Raw genomic sequence first — 17,823 nt, forward strand, 5'->3', positions numbered from 1 at the left:
GACACTTCGCGGCGGGGCCCCTCGGCACCCCTCGGACGGCCCCGACGGCCCCGCCGCGTCCCACCCGGCCCCGGCGCGCCACGGCCACGCGTGAGCGGCCGCGACCGCACCGAGCGGAGGGGCCAGGCGCGGCCGGGGGTCCAGACGGCCCCCGCGGTGGCGAAGCCCCCCGTCTCCCTTCGATGCTGAGCCTGAGTCCTACCTGTCCGGCCGGCCCGCGGAGTTGCGTAGGTTTTCTCTAAATCCATCCCGATTTATCAGGACTCGGTGAAATGGACAGAGAAAAAGTTTCCACGTTGTGTGGTTACTACCTTTTCTTCTTTTTCTTTTCTCTTTCTTTTCTCGTTCTTTTCCCTTGATTTATTTTCTCTTCTTTCTTTTCCTGTTTTTCTTCTTTTCTTTTCTTTTCTTTTCTTTTCTTTTCTTTTCTTTTCTTTTCTTTTCTTTTCTTTTCTTTTCTTTTCTTTTCTTTTCTTTTCTTTTCTTTTCTTTTCTTTTCTTATTTCCCTCTATTTTCTTCTCTTCTTTTCTCTTCTTTTCTTTTCTCTTCGTTTCTCTTCTTTTCTCTTCTTTTCTCTTCTTTTCTCTTCTCTTCTCTTCTCTTTTCTTTTCTTTTTTCTCTTTCCTCTTTTCCTTTTTCTCTTTCCTCTTTTCCTTTTTTCTTCTTTTTCTCGTTTTCTCCCCCCCCCCCTTTTTTTGAGGGGCTCTCGCAGGTTGGAATAATTCAACTCTTCCGCTCCCCGCCGAGCTTTTGCAGCTGATCACTGAGCTGAAACTAAACGTTTTAGGTGGAAAAAAGCCTCTGAAGGAACCGTGAAATGATTAAGAAACTAAAGAGCTTCTCGCCATGTGAGATCATGTCCTGTTCTCTAAAACATCACAAGATGTCCCCAGACGCAGCCAAAACCCAAGAAAACTCTGACATCTGTTGTAGCAGGAATCAAAGTTTGTTCGCAACCCACCGCCTCTCGAGCGCTGCCTCGGCTGCCTGCAGCGCGGCGGCGGCGAGGCGGCGGCGGCGGCGGCCCTGCCCGCTCTGCCACCCGCCGGGCGAAGGCTGTGACCAACTTTTCTGCAGCCCCAACTTCCCCTTCCCGAGCTGACGCCCCAGCAGCCCCAGGCTCCGCTCTGCTCCCGACGGGGGCGACGCGCGGGTTGGCAGCTCGGGAGCCGGGCGGTCCCCGAAAGCCCCGCGTTCAGCCTCTCTGCGCTGCCTCGCTGGAGAAACGCTGAAAAACGGAGCGGAGCCGAGCCGAGCCGAAGCCGGGCATGGCCGGGGCAGCAGCCGGCCGGGGACGAGCGGGGGCCGGTGCTGAGCCCTTCTCCGCTGGCGCAGGGGGGCTTCGCTCGGGCTCCCCTCTTGCCCCCCGTTTGCGCCGCCGTCTGCAGCCGCTGCCCCTGCGGCAGCCCCTCCGCGGGCACCGGGCCGGTGGGCCTGGCCCTACGGGCCTCCGAGGCGCCGATAAAAACGGGGGAGAAGGGAGGGGGGCGAATTCACGAAGCTACGCTCTCTCCGAAATTTTTTTTTTTTTTTTTTGATGAAGTTGTTCCGGAAATAAATATACATGTAACAACAACAACAAAATGATAAGGGTGCTTTTTTTTTTTTTTTTTTTTTCCAGAAAATAAATATATAAATGGGTGACAAGAAAAAGCATGACCGGGTCGCTTCCCGCGTAGCCGGGCCATGCGCGAGGTCGTGGCCGCAAGCCGACCCCGGGACTCTGCCCCTTTCCCTCTGCACACAACTACGGCACCCACCGATCTTTATTTTCGCCTGCCCGCACCCGCGCGGGGGGCAGGTGGTGCCCGTGGGCATCCGCTCCCCACGCTCCCACACCCACGCCCGCAGCCCTTCCCCAGGCCCGTTTCCAGCGGGGCGTTTTTAACAAACGCAATGAATTTGCTGCCGGCAGACACCGCTGGTGTTTGATCTCCTTCGCCCGTAGAGCCCACGCGGGAGAGGCCGTGGGGTCCCGGACCGGCCTCTCCCGGCCTCCGGTGCGGGGAGCGGGCGGCGGGACCGGGGGCCGGGCAGAGCGGGAAATGGGGAGCCGTGGGGGGGGTCCCCGTCCACCCGCAACCGCCCAGCAGGGTCCCGGCCCCGCGTGGGCTGCATCCCCGCGGGGAGCTGCCCCTGCGGCCCGCCGACGCCGGGGCCCGGCGGGGAAGGACGCGGGGGGGGGGTTGGGTTTGGGGGTGCGCTGCTCTGCCCGCCCCCCGGCAGTGCGCCCCTCAGCCCTGGGCCCCCTCCCCGGCTCCGACCCGGAGGCCGCCGCTCCCCAAAACCGGGCTGCGGGGGGCGGGGGGGTCCCGCAGCTCAGGCCGCAGCTGGGTCCCCCCGAGGCCCCCAGGGGCACGGCGGCTCCGGGCCGCCCTGCTCCATCCTGTGAGCATCGCGGCGGGAGGCCGGCCGGTTCCTGCCTCTTGCTCTCTTGCTTCCCTTTTCACCAACGTTTCTTCGCTCTCATTTGCTTACATAAAAATAACCGGATGGCCTGAGCCCGCTTTCCGCCACCCGCCGCGAACGGCGAGCCGCCGTGCGAACGAGCCCACTCGGGTTTGGCCTCTCCCGGCGGCTCTCCCCTGGCAAGGGGCAGAGAACAAACCAACCAACAAAAGCCCACCACCAACATCAATAATAGCAAAAAAAAATAAAAACAAAAATTCAGCAAATAAACCTCAGCACCCCCTCGCCGCAGGCGCTCGCCCTCCCTCCCGCCTGCCCCCGGCCTCCCCGCCCCACGGCCCCGCGGCGCTGCGGGGCCCGAGCGGGTTTCCCGGAGCTTGCGGAGGGAAGGGAGCGGGACGCACGGCTCTGTGCGGGAGGCGGCGGAGTCGGGAGGGGGGTCCCGGACGGCTGCAGGAGGCGGGAGGCTGCGGAGCCCGCCGGCAGCCGCCGCTCTGCGGGATGCGCGGCCCTGCCCGTCCTTTCCCCTGCCTCCGGCGGCGGCCCGGGGCCGTGCGGGGGCTCCGCTCCTCGGACCCGCACCGGCCGCTGACAGCGGTGCTCCCCGGACCCCCGGCTCCGTGCTGCTCGGGCTGCCGGCGGGTTCTCGGGCTGCACAATGCAGCGCGGTTTTGAAAATAGCGCGCAGGCTGCTGCAGGCACAGGGCTCGCCTCGCTCCCTGCCAGCTGTCAGGGACGGCTGCGAGGGACGGGGAGGCTCGGCTCGGGGTGGTACTTGCTGGGGGGGGACTAAGGGGAGCAGGACTCAGGAGTGCTGCTGGGGAGAGACACTGCAAGATGCTCTGGGCCCCATCCTGCACCCAGCTGCAGGATGCACAGCCTGGCACTGCCCAGCACATAGGGCAGCAGTACAGCAACAGAGGCTGGCATGAGAAATATCTGCCCTGTGCATCCCCAGGAAAAGCAGAATTCTGCTTCCACCTGAAGGCAATCCTGGTGTGACCAGGGCTTGCAACTGCCATGAAAGAGACCACAGCTCAAGCAGGAGCCATTTGGAAGGGTGTCTGGCAAGTGGCATACTGCTGTTCCCCGAAACAACTTCTGCCTGGGCATGATGTCGGGCTTGTACCTGAAAACTACCAGTAAAGGGATATCCACGACCATGGCTGCAGGCAGAGGGCATCCCTGGCCTCAGGGTTGTGTTGTGCTTTTTGTAAATGGAAAGCAACAGACAAAAAAGGAGTGAAGAGCAAAACGTGGTGCAGCACAAATCCAGCAGTTTGTGGAGTATTCCAAGACAGTGGTTGCTATCTTCTCTAAAGTGAACCACACTTTTTCTCTCTGGTGCATAAAGCTGGGAAGTGAGAGGGTAACCCCCTGAACGCACCATGCTCTCACACATCCAGCAAACCCCAACACTCTTTGAGGCTGATCATGTCAGTTTGTAGCCAAACCACGTGGAACCTCCACAGCAAAGAATTTGCATTGCCTTGCCTCCCCATGTATCAGTCAGATTTGGTAGTCTCCTTTTCCTGAGAAGTGATTAATCATAACTTTGGGTAAGTGGAGAAGCAGAGGGCTGCACAGAGCTTCCAAAGCCCAGCAACGCATTTCAAGTCATTTGCATTGCCTCACCTTCCTGTAACACACACCAATACCAAATCTGGGGGAGGGCTGTTACAAATGATGTTCTACCCCTAAGCTGGAATAAAGGGTGTGTTCTGCTGTTTCAGAAACACATATTTCTTTTCTGCATTACCATAGGCTCTTTTTCCTCTTTCATTTTTCATTTTAAAATGAAAATATGGGAGATCTAGTGGCGATTGTGGCCCAGCATGTTCCCTCAGATAAAACTGAGCTCTGAGATGGGTATGCTAAATAGACTATGGTAATTTACAATGTGGTAGATGGTCTCTCCCGAAAAGTTGAGCACACACAGAAGGCACATTGCAATGCCCTCTGTGATCTTTAGAGAACAGTCCACAGAAAGCCATCAGGAAATGAAGCCTGAGGGACACAGGCATGGGGAAGAGGCATCCCAGCAGCAGCAGTGCTCGCTCCACTGGTCCACACAAGAGGGGTGCTCTGTTGGGCAGTGAGGGGTGCCCTGTCCCTGTTGGGTGCTGATCTCGTCTCTGAACTGACCCCGAGAGATGTCACCAGTCTTATCAGTGCTTTGTTTCCTAGCCCAGTCAGTCAAGTAACAGGGCAGAGCTGAGGTGCTGCAGCTGACAGGTTTTATTTTCAAGAGTGTGAGAGGAGAGCAGGAAATACCGAGACTTCTCCTTTTCAGCCGACATGTGCTATGACTTGTGCTCTCCTCTTACACACCTAATGGCTCTACCCCTTAGCAGTATGGTGTCGGGAGGTCCTGGCCAGGAGCACTCAGCCTCTGCTGCCCTGCAGGAGGGAGCAGCCCAGCTTTCACCAGGATGCAACGTGCCTCAGACATCTGCAGAAACTTTTTGCTGTCCTGCGCTCCATGGGCTACTCCTCTCCACCCCATTCTGTGCTTCTGGGACTGTTTTCTACAGTCTACAACCACACAATGACCAGGGACCGGGGTTTTCTGAGAGAAACCTGTGTCAGAGCAGAAGGCAACCCTGGTCTGTTGGTGATGAACAGGCTGACTCCTGCCCATACCTCTTTTGCCAGTCCAGTGTGGAAAGGCTGTGGGCCATGGCGAGTGCTTTGATCCCTTCTCTCAGGCAGTCACTTTCGCTGCCTTCAAGTGTGGTTATTTTGACAGTTAAGGTCAAGACAAAAGGTTTTAAAAAAGTCACCTTTGCGTCACTTTCTTCCTGGCGACACGCTTACGTGCACAGCTGAAAACGAGCCCACATCAGAGGGAGGCCAAGCCACACCAGATGCTGGCTTCTGCCTCTTCCTGAGAGCTGTGTGAGAAACCCCAGCGCGCCCTCTGAGACCGCCGCAGTGGTGCGGAGGAGCGAGGGCCTGGCCTCCTGGGAGCGCTGCGCAGCCGGACGGCAGCTCCCGGGCTTCCCCGAGCAGGGGGGCACAGCTCCGCGAGCATCAGCACCCGCAGGGGAAGGCCGCACGCTCGGAGGGCAGCCTGGGGATCTGTCAGAAGGCACGGCAGGGGGGAGCGGCTGCCAGGAGGCAAGGAGGAAGGCAGGAGATGTGGCTGGGCATCGCAGAAGCTGGAGCAGAGCACAGAGCTCTGGCCTTTGCGTCTGCAGGCCAGGTGCCTCACGGTACAGCCACCATTGGCACTCAGCTCAGACTTGGCCAGCGCCATCAGGCATGGGACAGACACGGTGCTGGGTGCCCAGCGGCACACAATGCTGTAAGGTAGCTTCTACATGTATGCTGAGCAGAGAGCAGAAGATTGCTCCAGGGCTGCACTTCTGCCTGAAGGAACAGTTTGTTCAGTTATAAGCCTTGCTTCCCTCTTTCCAAAGGCATCCTCCCATGGATATTTTTAAAAGAGGTGCCCATTTGGGCTTTGCTGCAAAGTAAAGAGACCAAGAATGAAGGTTTTGCTGATGGGAACGATAGCAGGAAAGAGATTGACTGTACTACACAATGCTTTCTTTTCCAGTCTCTCTTGAGAAAGTGAAGAACAAAAATTTCAACCCAGCTTCATCCAGCACTGTAAGTTTCAGGTTTGCTGCTATTAAACACCAAAATACGGTCAAATTGATTCCTTTACTTTGAGAATTGCTAGGAAAAGAGGTAGATTGAAAGATAGGAAGTTAACTCACTGAATAGTCTGCTTCCAACAATTGCCAGCAAAGAGGAAAATACAGATGATGTTGAGCCCTTTGCTAGACATAAAATTGTTCAGAAAATGCAAACGGAAGACAGGAGATTAAGAAATCTAAGGCTTTGTCAGGGTTCCTAGGGAGACATACCCAGGGTGTTAACCCAGAAGACCCAGCATCATTCTTACTTTGTGTTTCACGTTAAAATCCCAATTGTCCCCAGTGGATTGAAAAAAAGGTTGATGGGTCACAGCCTCAAAAACATATAGCTCTCGTCAAATAAATGGCCAGGATCAGGAGATGGGCAGCATTCAGAGTCCTCCTCTGCCCAGAATTTCTTTAGCTCAGGCATTCAATACATGCAGGAACCTAATAAAGTATTCTCCTGCTCCTTCTTGGCCAACTTACTGATGTAAATAAATACATCTCCATCAACATGCTGCCTGTATGTACATAAATAGATACAAGTGTAAATCTTCGCTGAAAAAAAAAAAAAAAAAAAAATTAATCTTTTCAGGTTTTGCTTCTAACCAGCTAAAGAGATTTCATTTTTTTTTTCCCCTAGAATATTTACTAGAATTTACTAGACAAGACACAGCACATGCTTTATGTGGGAATGTTAGCCAGAACATTTCAATGGCTTACAGAAAAGCTTCCTTCTATAGTTTTGGTAACCACAGCACCCAATGCGAGAACCCTTCAATAAATATTTTTTCATGCTAGTCACCACAGCCTTTGTGCAGTAAGGCCTGCATATTCGCAGCAGATTTTCAAAGGAGCAGGGAGCTAGAATGGATGAAAACATTTGCACATTTTCAGGCCCCAGACTGTTATAACTCAGGAAGTTTTTTTTTATTCACAGCAGTTCTAGATAAAATACTGGCTAGACATGTGCTCAGAAGGGTTTGGTTGGGATGCATATTCTGGGATGCGGGATCCTTCTTAAAGGTACAGCTAGGACCTGGAACAAGCAAAGGTCCTGCCCCAGAGAAATTTGCCAGAAGCACCAGATTTTCACATCTGTGGAGTACCAGTAGGAGCGACTCAGATGTTCCCCTCATTATTGTGGAGGAGCAGATGTATTTTTGACAGGTGAGACTGAGGCTCTCTAGTTTTTTAATCTCTTTTAATATGCATACCCCAAAACACTTCCCAAGGCCCCATATGGCACAGCAAGTTTACCTGCAATAAGCCTGCCTTTCGCACCACTATGGCTGTGCACATCTAGGGGCTTGTTGCAGGCAAAAAGTCAGGTCTTGCACCCTTCTCATTCTCACCGCTCGCTCTTCAGAAGCCCCTGGGGAGCTGAGCTGCCAGAACACAAATCACTTAGCCACCTGCCCTGTGTGATAACTTTAGCACAAGCCACTGGCAGTGCCAGCGCGGGGCTCCCTGTGGGGGCTGGGGGTGGCCGGGCAGTGGAGGTGGGCTCTCTGCTGGCACCTGCCCCTTGCACCAGGCTGTAGCAGGGCAGCTGGCATCCATGGTCAGGGGCTTTCCCACCCAGCACCTGCAGTCAGGCTCACAGGGTTGCAGGGAGCAAGGCAGAATTGGCCAGGCCCATGTGCTGGCCGTGATGCTGTGTTGGGTCTGTCTGGGCTGGAGTCACCTTTTCCCTGCAGCAGCCCACACAGTGCTGTGCTCTGCACTCGTAGCTGGAACAGCACTGGTATCACTCCAGTGTTGTGTCTCTTGCTGCATAGTGTTGGCACAGCATCAGGACTCCTTCCAAGCCCCCAGGAGCCAGCAGCCTGGGGGTGGGCAAGTGATGGGGAGGGGCCATCACCAGGGCAGCTGACCTAAACCAACCAAAGGGACATTCCAGAGCACCTGATGCCACACTCAGCAATAAACAGGGGGGCTCTCGTGGGGGAGGGGGCTGTTCCTCCTGAACAACCGCTACGTGTTTTGAGGCTCTGCTTCCCAGGACATGGCCAAACATCTCTCACTGATGGGAAGTAGAGAATATTTCTTTTTCCTTCTCTCTGTGCTTCCATGCGGCCTTATTGTTTCTTTTGTTTCTTTTTCTCCCCATTCCCCTTCCTTTTAATTAAACCATTCTCATCTCCAACCTCGAGCTCTTTGTGCTGTATTTTCTCCCCTTTCCCCTTTGAGGAGAGCGGGAGTGAGAGAGCCGTTGTGGTGGACCTCAGCTGCCCACCTGAGTAAAATCACCACAGTCCTTTTTGCCACCCAACGTGGGGCTCAAGGGTTGGGATAACAGTAGAATTGATTAAAGTATTTACAAGTAGCATACACTAGTCACAATGTTTGGTTTTCTGTTCATATTTTTCTGTGTGACTATGTTGTATGTAGTCCATTCTCTGTTCTCTTTTTAACTCTGCATCCAATTGGAGAACGTGTTGAAGTCTGTTTTTGGCTTCTTTATCATGCTGTGCTGTAACATGCTGGCCTTCAGTTTGGTCTCGTACTCAGGCCCAGCATCGTTGTCATTCTGGTCTCCTGGAGATGATCTTTTTGGAAATATTAAGAATTTCACTGCCTTCTTTTTCTCCCCTAGCAGTCAATCTGTGAATAATATGGGGGGGTGGTGCCTTCTTCTTCTCTCCCTGTGAGCTAATTGCAGCAGCCTTTGAGTATTTTGGATACCCTTGGTCAGATGTTATCCTCCTATTACTAGTTCTAGTGTTTGTCTTCCTCCCTACCTTCAAACAATTTATTAAGAATATCATCCAAGGACCTGCCCTGAGACAGAGGGTGGCAAGGTGTATGGGGGCATATGGGCGGGTGCCTGTCATGGTTTTCTCCTCTTAACTTCACCCCTGAACAAGTGCAAAATCCAAGAAAACTAGTAGAATGTTTGGAAGACGTATGCTCTGACCCTGGCAATACCAGAGAACTCCACCAGCTTGCTGCACTCTGCTGGGGTCTGGCTTACGCCTATCAAATATCAATTAACACTGCCCAGCACCCTGAAGGGGATGGGGAAGTTCCTGAATTGGGGGACAAAATAACACACACTGTGACCACCATAGAGGACCAACCATCTATGGGATCAGTCGCCCCTATAGTCAAGACAAAACAATGGAAACAGAAGTCAGCTTGTTTAGTAAGGGAAGAAGCTCCTCCTAAGGACAAGGGAGAAGAGAAAAAGGCAGGCAGCTCTAAAGCAGCAGCATCATGGCAACATCAGGGAGAACAGACCAAAACCATAAATGAATCAGAAACCACTTGATCTCTATCCTTGAGCGAGTTGCAAGAAATAAGAAAGGATTTCAGTCGTCATCCAGGTGAGCACATCCTCACCTGGCTGCTTTGATGCTGGGACACTGGGGCCAATAGCCAAAAACTAGAAGGCAGTAAAGCCAAGCAGCTTGGATCCCTCTCCAGAGAAAGTCTCATTGATAGAGTAATTGGGAGAGAGGCACAGATTCTCATGCTCTGGAGGCGACTCCTAGCAGCTGTGATTGAAGGGTGTCCCCACAAGGAAGATATTATATATCAAGTAGGCAAGTGGACCACTAGGGATAAAGGTCTCCAGCACCTGCGAGTATTAGCTGTGCTGGAGATGATTTCTAGTGATTTGAACAATGCCCAGACACCTAAAGAGCCTGATGAAGTCCAGTGCCCAGCACCCATGTGGCGGAAGTTTGTACGGGCTGCACCCTCATCACATGCCAGCACACTGGCAGCAATGGATTGGGAGGACGGGGTGGGGCCAACTGTGGATACCATGTCCAACCAGCTTCATAAATAGGAAGAAAATCTCTCTGCCCCAGTACGGGCCTGCATTTCAGCCGTGGAGAGACTGTCCCAACGGGTAGAAGAACACATAGCTTCCTGCTCACCCAGATGGAAGAATCTTGCAGCCATCAAGTGCCAGCAGTCTCCGGCTCAAGCAAGGGAGAATCCGGGGGGGTGAGGGGGGCACCTTGTGGTTTTATTTACGTGACCATGGGGAAGATATGAGGAAGTGGAACAGTGAAGCGACCTCGGCCCTAGCTGCTTGCATACGTGAACTGCGGAAAGATAGAGCAGCAAGAAAAGGGGCCCCTCGGAGGATTGCTGCCCCAGTTTCTGTTGGGCAGTCCCCCAGAGGCAGTAGAAGGGCTAGTATTACTCCTGACCCTGACAAATAGACCTCTGCTTCACATTTGGAAGAAATAAATGATAGATGCTCCAACAAGGACCAGTGGGGCCCTGCCTCTGGCCAGGTAGAGGAGAGGGACAACATGATTTACTGGGCTGTGTGGATTCGATGGCCTGGCACACCAGAACCGCAGAAATATAAAGCTTTGGTGGACACAGGTGCACAGTGTACCCTAATGCCATCAGGCCACCAAGCAGCAGAACTCATCTCTGTCTCTGGAGTGACAGGGGAATCCCAACAACTAATTGTATTGGAGGCTGAAGTGAGTCTAACTGGGAAGGAGTGGCAAAAGTACCCCAACATGAATGCCCCAGAGGCTCCGTGCATCCTTGGCATAGTCTACCTCAAGAAAGGGTACTTCGAGGATCCAAAAGGGTACCGGTGGGCTTTTGGCTTAGCTGCCTTGAGCACAGAGAAGATTAAGCAGCTGTCTACCTTGCCTGGTCTCTCAGAAGACCCTTCTGCTGTAGGATTGCTGAGGATTGAAGAACAGCAAGTGCCGATTGTGACTACAGCTGTGCACCGGCAGCAATATCGCACCAACCGAGACTCCCTGATCCCTATCCAGGAGTTAGCTCATCACCTGCAGAGCCAAGGAGTGATCAGCAAGACTCGCCCAGCCTTGAGTAGTCCTATACGGCCAGTGCAAAAGTCTAATGGCGAGTGGAGGCTAACGGTGGACTATTGGGGCCTGAATGAAGTCCCGCCACCACTGAGTGCTGCAGTGCTGGACATGCTAGAACTTCAGTATGAACCAGAGCCAAAGGCAGCAAGTGGTATGGTGCAATCCATATCGCTAATGCATTTTTCTGAGTCCCTCTGGCAGCAGCATGCAGGCCTCAGTTTGCTTTCACTTGGAGGGTCATTCAGTATACTTGGAATCGACTGCCCCAGGGGTGGAAACGCAGCAATACCATTTGCCGTGGGCTGATCCAGACGACACTGGAACAGGGGAACGCTCCTGAACACCTGCAGTACATCGATGATATCATTGTATGGGGTAACACAGCAGAAATTTTTGAGAACCGGAAGAAAATAATCCAAATTCTTCTGAAAGCTGGCTTTTCTATTAAACAGAATAAGGTCAAGGGGCCCACACAGGAAATCCAGTTCTTGGGGGTAAAATGGCAGGATGGACGTCGCCACATTCCGATGGATGTGATCAACAAAATAACGACAATGTCTCTGCCAACTAGTAAAAAAAAAACACAAGCTTTCCTAGGCCCTGTGGGACTGTGGAGAATGCATGTACCAGGCTATAGTCAGCTTGTGAGTCCTCTATATCGAGTGACTCGAAAGGAACTCTTTCGAGTGAGGCCCCGAGCAACAAGAGGCCTTTGAACAACTCAAACAAGAAATAGCTCATGCAGTAGCCCTTGGGCCTGTCCGTACTGGGCCAGCTGTGCAAAACACACTTTACACTGCAGCTGGGGAGCATGGGCTCACCTGGAGCCTCTGGCAGAAGACCCCAGGAGAAACTCGAGGTTGATGTCTGGGGTTCTGGAGCTGGGGCTATCAAGGATCAGAAGTCAATTACACCCCAACTGAAAAGGAAATATTAACAGCATATGAGGGGATTTGAGCCACTTCAGAAGTTGTTGGTACAGAAGCACAACTCCTCTTGGCCCCATGGCTACCTGTGTTACATTGGATATTCGAAGGGAAAATCCCCACTACACACCATGCAACTGTGGAGTAAGTGGGTAGCGTTAATTACACAGCAGGCTCAAATGGGGAAACCCAATCACCTGGGAATCCTGGAAGAGATCATGGACTGGCCATAGGGCAGGGATTTCAGAGTGCTGACAGAAGAGGTAACTCGTGCTGAAGAAGTACCACCACACAATGAGTTGCCAGAAGACAGAAAGTAGTATGTGTTGTTCACTGACGGATGCTGCCGTGTGGTAGGGAGCTATCTGAAGTGGAAAGCTGCTGAGAGGAGTCCCACACAACGAGTTGTGGAGGCCATGGAAGGGGAAGGTGAGTTGCGTCAGTATGCAGAAGTGAAGCTGTACAACTGGCTCTAGAAACTGCTGAAAGAGAAAAATGACCAGTACTGTATCTCTACACTGATTCATGGATGGTGGCAAATGCTCTGTAGGGGTGGCTGTGGCAATGGAAACAGAACAACTGGCAGCACAGAGGTAAACCTATCTGGGCTGCTACCCTGTGGCAAGATATTGCTGTCTGGGTAGAAAACCTGGCTGTAAAGGTACATCATGTAGATGCCCACATGCCTAAGAATCGTGCCACTGAAGAACATCAGAAGAAGGAAGAAGTGGCTGAGCTTCGAAAATTGAAGTGGCTCAGGTGGACCTGGACTCAGGACGTAAGGGTGAGTTGTTTGTAGCTCGATGGGCCCATGAAACATCAGGACATCTGGGGAGGGATGCCACATACAGATGGGCTCGTGATCAAGCGGTGGACCTGACCATTGAGGCCATCACAGAGGTTAGCCATCAGTGTGAGATCTGTGCTGCAATCAAACAAGCCATGAGGGTAAAGTCTCCCTGGAATAGGGGGAGATGGCTTGGATTTCGATATGGTGAGGCCTGGCAGATTGACTACATCGCACCACTCCCACCAACCCACCAAGGCAAACGGTACATACTACATCTGTTACATCCGTGCTTCCCAGGACCTGGCCAAATATTGCTCATTGATGGGAAGTAGAGAATAATTATTTTTCCTTCTCTCTGTGCTTCCGCACGGCCTTATTGTTTCTTTTCTTTTTCTCCCCATTCCCTTTCCCTTTAATTAAACCATTGTCATCTCCAACCTCAAGCTCTTTGTGTTGTATTTTCTCCCCTTTCCTCTTTGAGGAGAAGGGGAGTGAGAGAGCAGTTGTGGTGGAGCTTGTAAGTAAACCACCTGAGTGAAACCACCATAGATGCTAAGAGCATAATTATGTCTATTGCCAACTCTGCTACCTTCTGCTTAGTTTGCTGCTTGGCATTTCCATCACCATGCTCTCAGCACCCAGCTGGAGTAAGGCACTTCACCTCTCCCATGGCAGGGGTGGTCACTGCTCCCTGATGTCCTCTACTTTTGTGTGGAACTCATCCCACAGCGTTGATGCCAAAAGGTGCTTCATTCAGGATGCAAATAACTCATACTGGTTTATGTACATACAATTATCATTGCAGGGTGATTTCAGTCCTTGCATCCCTTTGAGAATAATTACCACAGAAGATTGTTTTTTCCCCTTCTTTAGGTATTTTGGGGGTAATTTCTTTTTCTTTATTTGCATTCACTCTAAATTGGGTGGTGGTGGTGTTTAGAGCAGACGACATAAAGCTCTGGTCTTTATCATTACACAGTGAATTGTAGTTTACTGGAGACTTTAAGAACAATACAGAAATCTATTTCTTTAACTCCAGGTACTGCTTCCTTCCAATTATACAGCTGTTTGGAAGTTATTAGGTGTGAAATATAAAAACGTTGTATGCAATTCAAGTTGTTTTATAGTTAAATTTTGAAATCAATAAGAAGAAAATTAAAAACGAGAAGTTAGATAACACTTAGCCTGTTTGCTCAATATATAGCAGTAATCACCACGAAAAGCCATTTACCTTGTGATATGTTCTGCAGGAAGGAAAACTGAAGAATTTCCTTGCTTGCTTTAAAATACATTTCAATTAAAGCTGAGACCAGGCAAAACAGATGACACTGCAGGGATACAGGCTGCGTTGCCGAACGGACAAAGCGCTGCCAGTCACAGCTCACAGCCAGGCTGCTCTGCCACCTGGGTGGTGGTGACGCAGGCACCACACTGCATGGCTCCAGCGGGACCTGTAGCCTGCTCGGCTGCATACACTGCAAGAAAAGGCTCATTTCCCACCAACACCTTGCCTTTCTCTCTGAACACGCCACACATGCTGGCGGGTTATCTGCCAGGGCTGCGGCTGCTGGGGTGAAGTAGTGCTGGACATGTGGGCTTGCAGGACCAGCCTCCTGCAAGGCTGGAGGGGCTGTCACCCTTGCTGGTGGCAGCCTCAGGCCAGACAGGGACTGCAGAGATGAACCCTCGCATGTAGCGTCACTACAGTGGAAAAAAACATTCTTCAGGGGAATTTCCTCTCTGCTTTTACCGCTCTGTTCTGATATTTACATTGCTCATTAATGATGCTATTTTAGTTCTGCCTCTATTTCTTGCCCTGCAGGACAGTCATTACCTTGATTATAGCAAATGATCTCAGTGGATTTTTTCAGAAGTTTTGCAGCTAGGCACATGGGACATTTTTAAAGCCCCTGTTTCCTGATGGGCATAGTGTCAGCCGCCACCTGGAAGATGCCCCTCAAAACTAGAGGTTCCACAAAGATCTTGTTCTTTCTCATGTCTGCCTTTCTCTATTCCCCACCCCATGATCGGTCAGCTTTAACAGTCACAGGAAAAGCCCTGGTCTGTACTCCAGCCTTGCCTGTAGTACAGGGCAGGTGAAACTTGCTACCCCTACAAAGAAAGAAGCCACCAGCTCTTTTGTTGGCTGTCATCATCTGGTCAGAAGTGTAGTGGGAAACCCAGCTGGGTTTAGGCATTGTAGCCCAGAAGGGGGTCCCTGTCTTTCTGTCTCACTGGCTTGGCAGAGAGGAGAGCTTCTGAGGTACGGCAGTGGTATACCACAAAGAAAGGTTTGTCCAGGCCTGAGAACGTAAGTGTACTGGCACTGAATGGATGATGAGTAAAGTTTACACAAAGAAAAAAAGGACTTGGTCTGAAGAAAAGAGAAAGGCTTTGGCATAGAAGACAGAGGTCCTATGTCCCCTTTGCCCAGGTGAGTATTAGGGTTGGAGGGCAACACTCAACATATCCTACAATCTTCCTAATCTATGTGATCAGGAAAACAAACAAATAAACAAACAAAATCAGCATTAATCTGGATGATGAGCAAGATAAAGATCTGTGTAAACACTCCACTGCTTTTAGCTTATTCTTGTATCAAATAATATTACCACACTTTTTTCCAAAACTCATCAGTCTGATAACTGTCCCTGGAAAAAGTAACACATTTGCATCTGCAATGCTGTGGAGCAGAAGCTGCAAGAGACAGTCTGTGAGCATGTAAAGCCAATAGCAAGTAAGAAGACACTGCATTAAAACAAACAAAAACACCCTCCCTCCCCCCCCCCCCAAAAAAAAAAAAAAATATATATATATATATATATATATATATATTATTTTGCTAACTGTGTTACAATTCTGTGGGTGGTGGCTTAACAGTTTTGACTGCTGATGGTTGCCTGTACCACCTTACAAACAGGAGTACATGCAGCAGATGATTTGATGGCTAACAAGACTAAAGACTTCTGTAAGGAGCACAGGCATTTGAGAAAATACAATGAAACCAGCCTCTCCAAGCCTGTCCTTTTCACCACTCAGCCAAGAGGCTGACATTCCCACAGGAGGAGAAAACTTGTCACCCACCCCAATTATTCTCTTTGCCTCACCAGCAAGGAAATAGCATGCCCCATACAGACAGCATATAAACAGAATAGCTTCCCTTCCCCTCCAAGCCCTCCTCGAACCTGCATACACCATCTAGCAAATATTGTTACTGTCACAGGAGCTGGAAGTCCTAAGTACAGCCTCATTTCCCAGTACACCAGAAGGTATGCAAGTTTCACTGAAGACACCTTATGTATCGTTTCTGTTCTGACTCTAAGTAGTGTTATTAAAAAAAATACCACTAATAGGATTTCTCCATCTATGTCCAAATGTTTTTAGCGTGTAATCAAGATGAAATAGTGGACCTGCAAACCTGAAATGCAGAGCATTCTCCTATTGAGGTGAGCCACCCAGATCTCATACATGTAGTATTTCGTTATATCAGCGTAGTGAATGTTACATTGCAGCAGGATGAAATGCACTCTTTCAATACTGGCATTTTAAAATACAAATGTCTGAGTGCAAATTACAGTCCTTAATTCAACCTTCAGAACATGGGCCTGAAATCTTAAAATCACACAGAAGAAGGGCTCTTTTAGTTGCTGTATTTGCTATCTGAACATTGCAAATGATTTTAAAAACAGAGTTGTACATGTATATCAGATATCATTTGAAGTAATGAGTGTATTTTTCTAATCTTCCCAATGGCAACCTAACAACCCATTTCCAATATCATGCATAATAATTAATTTGTTTTCTGTATAGTAATAAGATTAACAACTTCACATTTACACGGAGTACTGAGTTATGTTCAAATAAAATAAGTTCTAATGAGAAAAATTGGAAGTGGCAGCAAATCAATGTTCCACTCAGCAATCCAGGTTTATGTGTGTTTGTCTATCTTTTCTGCATGTATTTTTTGTCAAGATTCCACTGTAAACAAGATAATTTATTTCGTGTTGGGTTAGCCTGGGTAAATACGTTTAATGAACAACAAATATGTTGTAAACATTGAAATGAATCTAAATACCTCAGAAAACAACCTGGAAACTCTACAGTGCTTCAGCAGATGCAGTATACTAAATATACAAATATGAAGCAGTGCTGCATGAACTCACTACACAGAACAAGCTGACATCAAAGCTTGATTTCAAAATAATTCTTAAGTGCTTTGTTTTGAAAGATCTGCATATATAATATGCATATATCAAAGAAGCCTCATTAGGTCAATTGGGCTGGAAATTTTGCCCTTTTTTTTTTAAAAAAAAAAGGAAAGTATTGCTACACTAGCAGAAATCAATGAATTATAAGTAAGCAAGGCAAAGATCAGAAAGATTTTTGGTCCTTTCTAGAAATCAGCATCATAAATAAGCCACTGTTAAAATATACTGCAGTGACTCTCTGAACCTAAGCCTCCATGATTTATCCTAACAGTCCTTTTCCTAGCACTTCCTCTTAAGCATATGCCTCTCACATGGTGCAGTAACAAGGTGACCAAAGTGTTTCTGCAACTATATGAATGAGTAATTTTATTTGAACATTTATGTACTAAAGTTTGGAGCATCCGCCTGACTTCCCACTAATAGGGGATGACACCAAAGGAGCACCAGATCATATTTTATAGAGTAGCAAGCAGTGCAGTGCCTGTTGTGATAGGGGTTGTGAGATAGCAGTAAGTCTGCTGAACGCAAAGCCCCCTATAACTAGGCAAAGTTCCTAGATGTTCCTGTGGAAGGACAGTCATGGAGAGTGAAGATTTTTTTTTATTTATTTATTCAACATCACCCCAGCAGGGCACATTTCCACACCACCAGTACAGAGATAATTGCTGGCATCTAATTGTCCCAGGCAGGAGCAACTCAGAAAGGAGAAGCTGGGAATCAGTTTTTCTGATCATCTTTCCACTGAACAGCAGAGGAATGTGTTTTCCTCTTCTGGGGCAGGGTTTGATTCCTTTTCCTTTAGATCCTGTGTCATCCACACAGGTACCCTCTCTCCTCTGTGAGTTTCATCCTGAGAAACCTCTCCCCTCTCCTGGACACTGGGCCTCGTGGTGGCATGCGCCCTCCTGGAGGATGCATGAGTCACACCAGATGGAAAACAGCAGGGGTGCCCAGCAGCATTTCAGCTTGGATTGGCTGTGGCCATTCACTACCAGCATTGGGACCTCCTGGTATGCACCCAGCCAGCC

The 17,823-nt window shown here is 49.9% G+C and overlaps 1 protein-coding gene across 1 annotated transcript in view; it reads right to left on the reverse strand.

Annotated features, from left to right (window-relative positions):
* PAX5 (paired box 5) overlaps positions 1–1,485 on the reverse strand; it is a 148,129-nt gene extending 146,644 nt beyond the window's left edge. Inside the window, exon 1 of the mRNA XM_082784265.1 lies at positions 203–1,485. Coding sequence (XP_082640391.1) covers positions 203–248 — 46 coding nt within the window. The 5' untranslated portion in view covers positions 249–1,485. The remainder of the gene's footprint in view (positions 1–202) is intronic.
* Positions 1,486–17,823: the final 16,338 nt, after the last annotated feature.

Source organism: Aythya marila (assembly GCF_965140915.1).
Source record: "Aythya marila genome assembly, chromosome: Z".
In the NCBI taxonomy this organism is placed as follows: domain Eukaryota; kingdom Metazoa; phylum Chordata; class Aves; order Anseriformes; family Anatidae; genus Aythya; species Aythya marila.